The sequence below is a fragment of the Pteropus alecto genome, unplaced genomic scaffold (genome assembly GCF_000325575.1).
Source record: "Pteropus alecto unplaced genomic scaffold, ASM32557v1 scaffold143, whole genome shotgun sequence".
Classification (NCBI taxonomy): Eukaryota; Metazoa; Chordata; class Mammalia; order Chiroptera; family Pteropodidae; genus Pteropus; species Pteropus alecto.
This window is the reverse complement of record NW_006434828.1, coordinates 3,360,960-3,365,491: the sequence shown is the minus strand read 5'-3', so window position 1 is coordinate 3,365,491 and position 4,532 is coordinate 3,360,960. Positions and strand designations below refer to the sequence as shown.

Here is a 4,532-nt window from a genome sequence, read left to right as displayed (position 1 = left end):
TTGGGTGGGTGGGCGGGCGGGCAGGCGGAAGCAGCCCCCTCTCTCTGTCCTCTGGAAGACCGCAGGGTTAGAGTAATCATTCCTGACTAGGGGGGTCTCCCGGGCCAGGGTTTGCTTTCGGCAGAGATTTTAAATGATAAATTTAGTATCTTCGTCGGTTATAAGTTGTCCGTGGCTTTTCTTCCTTCCTGGGTGAGTTCTGGAAAGTTCCGCTCTGCTGGGCTTTTGCCCGTTTCAGCCTGGCTTTCGGGACACGGGCAGGAGCTGGCGTGTTCTCCCGCTGCCCTCTGCTGCCCCGCGCCTGCACCTCCCGCCTGGTGTCCCCGTTCCTGCCACTGGCCTTGGCCGTTAGTCGCTTGGTCCGTTTTCAGCGGCAGGAGCTCTCGCTTTAGTGTCTTTCTGCCCCTTGTCCGTGTGCCGTCTTCTCTCTGGACTGTTCTGTTCTCTCGTGTCGTCGTCCATCCTGCACGTGTAAGGCTGGAAGTACCCCCGGCACGCTGTCCGTCCGAGTGCGCCCCAGTCTGTCCCGGCCGCTCCCCGCCTGCCAGGTGCTCGCGGGTGCGGGAGGGAGAGGCGGCGTGAGGGCCACCCGCGCACGGGCCGCTCGTGTTTGCCGTCGCACGCCTGCCGGTTCTGCAGCTCTGGCTGCGCCCGTCAGGACACACTTGCTCCCTGTTTTGCTCACACTTTGGTTTCGTCCCTATCGATGTTGGCTCCGCATCTAAGAAGGGTCAGTCTCCCGCTGTGACACATCTGTCCGTGCCTCGTTTAGGTCCGTCAAGTTTTACTCCATCCTTCTGAAAGCGAGTTTGCTACATATGTACAAATATTACATTTTTATATCCTCTTGACGAATTGAACTTTTCATCGTCGCGTAGGGATCTTCTTGATGTCACGGTTTCCCCTTAAATCGGTCACGCCAAACACTGGAGCCGTGTCCCGGGTCTCCTGCGCGGACAGCACGAGGCTGGCTCCGCTGTCCCCTTGTTCCCGGGCCACGGCGTGCTTCGAGGGGAGACTGGCTGTGCCTGCGTGTCATCCCGCGTCATTCGGATTCACGGCTTCCCTCTGATTCTGGGCTGTGTTCACCCCCTTTCTGTGCCTCTTTTTTCTCTCTTGCTTTCTTTTGAGGTGACCAAGGGTCCCCACATCCCAGTTGTCCCCTCTCCTGAGTAAAAAGATACAGCTGGTGGCCGTTTTTCACTCATGAACCTTTGCACATTAATTTGTGTCCCTGACGTGGTCAGTGGTTTACTGTGCCCCACATGGCCAGGGCCAGACTGCTCTGCTGGGGGTGCAGATGACACTCTCGCACAGGGGTCCCCAACCCCCAGGCCGAGGACCAGTATCGTCTGTGGCCTGTCAGGAGCCGGGCCACACAGCAGGAGGGGAACAGCTGGCAATGAGCGAAGCTCCATCTGAATCGGCAGCCGCCCCCCCCACCGCGCTCCGCTGAGCTTTGGTTCTCTCATCACGTGGTAACGTCTTTGTTTCTGACGATGCGGAACGCGCTTGCTTCGTAGTTCGAGGCCGATCGTTTCAGTAACCGCCATCTTGGAGGATCTGAATAAGCTTTTAATTTTCGGATCGCTGTGGATTCCCCGAGAAGTAGCAGAGCTACTCGTGTGTCCCTCACAGTTTTCTCTGCTGTCGCCGTCTTACCTCCGTGTGGGACACACCCCGGGAGCCACCCCGGCCCGCTGCTGATGCCTAAACTCCAAACTGTGCCAAGAGTGGGCTTGTCCCCCACGACGGCCCCCCTCTGTCCCGGGGGCCCACGCGGGACGCACAGCGCCCTGGTCCTCGTGGCCCCTCTGTCCCCTGGTGCTCCCGCAGCTCCCCAGCCTTCCGTCGTCTTCACGACGACAGTTTCGAGGAGCGCTGGCCAGGTAGTTTGTAGACGGTCCCTCTGTTTATGTTTGTCTGACTTTTTTCCTCAAGAAGGGACTGGCCAGGGTTTTGGGGAGCAGGACCCCAGCGGTCAGGTGCCCGCCACACTTCCCGTCCCGGCCGACTGTCCACCTGGCTTACCTGCCGAAGGCAGCCCGAGCCCTCGGCCACATGGGGTGTTTGTCAGGCCCCACCAGGAGGTGGCCTTTCCCCCTCCGTGTGTGCTGGCCGGTGGACGTCACTGCGTGCAGCCCAGCGCGTCCTCCGGGGGCCCGGCCGGGGCGGTGCCAGCTCCATCCGACACCACACCCTGGGTGGCGGTGTAGCTCGGCAGCCAGGTACTTCGCTTCCCGCTGGCCCCGTGTGCCCCTCAGGCAGGCCCACGCCCTGCGGTGCCCTCTGCCCTGCTCCGCCCCCCACCCCGCCCCGCGCTTCCCCGGGGAGTCAGCTTCCCCCCCCAGGGAGCCAGCTTCCTTCCCCGCACTGGTGGGAGAGGCCGCCTAGCTCCCTGCTGCCTCCCGTGCGCGCTGTGGTGCTTTAGGGAACTCGCGCTTCTGGGGACAGAGCTGGCAGGGCTCACTGGCATCCCGGCTTGGGGACGTGTGTCCCACAGGAGGACGGCCGGCTGCTGCGCTGGTCCCGGAGCCCGGCCCTGCACGTTGAGGCTCCCACTCCGTGTTTAGTGCCAGGCAGGTTCTAAGGGGACTTGGTTCTTGACCTCTGCCCCGAGCCACAGATAACACCAAAGCTGCCCCTACCGTGGTGTCTGCCGGGCGCAGAGTCGGCCCGCGTCTGGTCGCCCCGGGGCTATGGTCACTCCGGCCCAGGCCTGTCCCCAGCACATCTGACCTCCTGGGGTCCCAGCCTCCACCGAACCCCGCAGCCGTCCCCTCGCTCTGTCGGCCGGTCCAGTGTAAAGTTTTCTAACTGCTGCTGTTTTCGTGACCTGCTTCGCCCACCACGTTGTGCTGTGGTGGCCACTCTGGCTCGCCCTCCAGCCCCCGACCACACACGGCCCTCGTCGCCCGCTGCTGGTGCTTCAGGAAACTGGGAGCAAAGGTCCCTTCTACAGGGGATTCTGCCCCCTTCCTTCCGTTTACCTTTGCCCGTTACCGGGGAAACGCCACGACCAGGGGACATTCCGCGTTCTCATCTACGAGACCGAAAAGTAAAACTCTGGGAGTTCCAAAAAGTCATGGCTGCTCCCGACCCTACGCCACGGTATAAACAGCGGGCACCAAGCTGGCGCCCCTCCCAGCAGACGCTCCCGGACACGGCGTCGGGTGCTGACAGCCGCCTGACAGACGCGCCTGAGGAGCACGAACTCGCTTCCGTGAGCGTGTAGCGTGTGTGACGGTGCCGGAGGCTTTTCCGCGTCACCGTCTCAGTTAGCAGACGCGGGCGGGAACCCCGTTTTAGTGAGTGCGGGGTCACATGGACACCTTTTACATTCCCCACGTGTTTACCTTTTTTCCAGCTCGATCCTCTTCCAGAAAAGGTTCTACAGCAGAGACCCAATGCGAACGCCGTCCGCTCCATGGAGAAGGTCATTGAAATCCACAGTAAGTCCGGCCAGGCGCCCAGCGGGGAATCCCTCCTGGGGCGAAGTGTGGGAGCGGCCCCCAGCCCCGCTGCGTCCCCAGGCCTGCGTGACAGGCCCCCGTGACAGGTCCCCCGTGACAGGTCCCCCGTGACAGGTCCCCCTTTCAGCGAGCACTCGATGAGCTGGTGGAGACACCCCACAACTGCCAGAGCAGTGCCGTGGGCTCCCACTCGGTCATCTCTGAAGTCATCACCCCAGGTCCTTAGCCAGCCAGAGTGGGATCTGTGTCCCCGAGTCCGGTCTCCCTCTGGCCAGAGGGTCCCAGCCACCCGCAAGACCAGAGCAGGCCCCACTCCTAGCCCTGCCCCTCAGGCAGCAGGCCCGTGGGGCTGACACAGGTGACTCGGCCAGCACACCTCATCTCGGGCGAACTGGCAGCCCCCTGTTCTTGTCACAAAGCTCGGTGTGTCCGAGGTCCCTGGGATGGCCAGGTCGTTGAGACCTCCCAACCAGGGGTGGAAGCCAGGAGTGTGCCTGCGTCCCCTGCATGGCGTAGGCGCCTGTCCCTGGAGCTGTCCCCGGACCTGTCCCTGCTCAGGCCCCCAGTGAGATGCCGCTGCCCGCAAGGAAGCGCAGAGACAGCCTAGCCGGAGGCCCCCTGTGCAGCCCCCACGCTCCGGCCATAAGGGACCACGGCCATCTTGCTGGGGTGGGTGGGGCCCCCTCTGCACCAGGCAACCAGCTTCCCTGGCTCGCCTGCCCGGGAGGCACAGGGCGGGCCCTGCGGGGCCCCTGACGCGCTTCCCTCGTGCAGGCCGGTACTGGCCCTCGCTGCACCGGCTGTCGTCCTCGGTGGCCTCCTCCCTGGTCGAGGCCCAGCAGTGCGAGAACGAGGAGGCCGAGACCGTCACCGCCATGGCTTCTCTGTCCGTGGGCGTGAAGCCAGCAGAGAAGAGGTGAGCCCCGGGCCGCGGAAGGCCTGGCCTTTGCTCTCAGGCCCGGCGCACAGCTCGCCCACGGGGCCCGCCATCCGCACCAGGGCGAGTGTCCGGGTGACTAGATCCCTGCCGCATGGCCACCTCCGTCCAGGGTGCGTCCA

General features: G+C 63.6%; 1 protein-coding gene across 1 annotated transcript in view; it reads left to right on the top strand.

The window, feature by feature from the left end:
* Positions 1–4,515, top strand: part of HDAC4 (histone deacetylase 4) — a 201,808-nt gene extending 197,293 nt beyond the window's left edge. The window contains exons 25-26 of the mRNA XM_015587825.2: positions 3,368–3,452; positions 4,248–4,515. Coding sequence (XP_015443311.1) covers positions 3,368–3,452; positions 4,248–4,393 — 231 coding nt within the window. The 3' untranslated portion in view covers positions 4,394–4,515. The remainder of the gene's footprint in view (positions 1–3,367; positions 3,453–4,247) is intronic.
* The last annotated feature ends 17 nt before the right edge of the window (positions 4,516–4,532 follow it).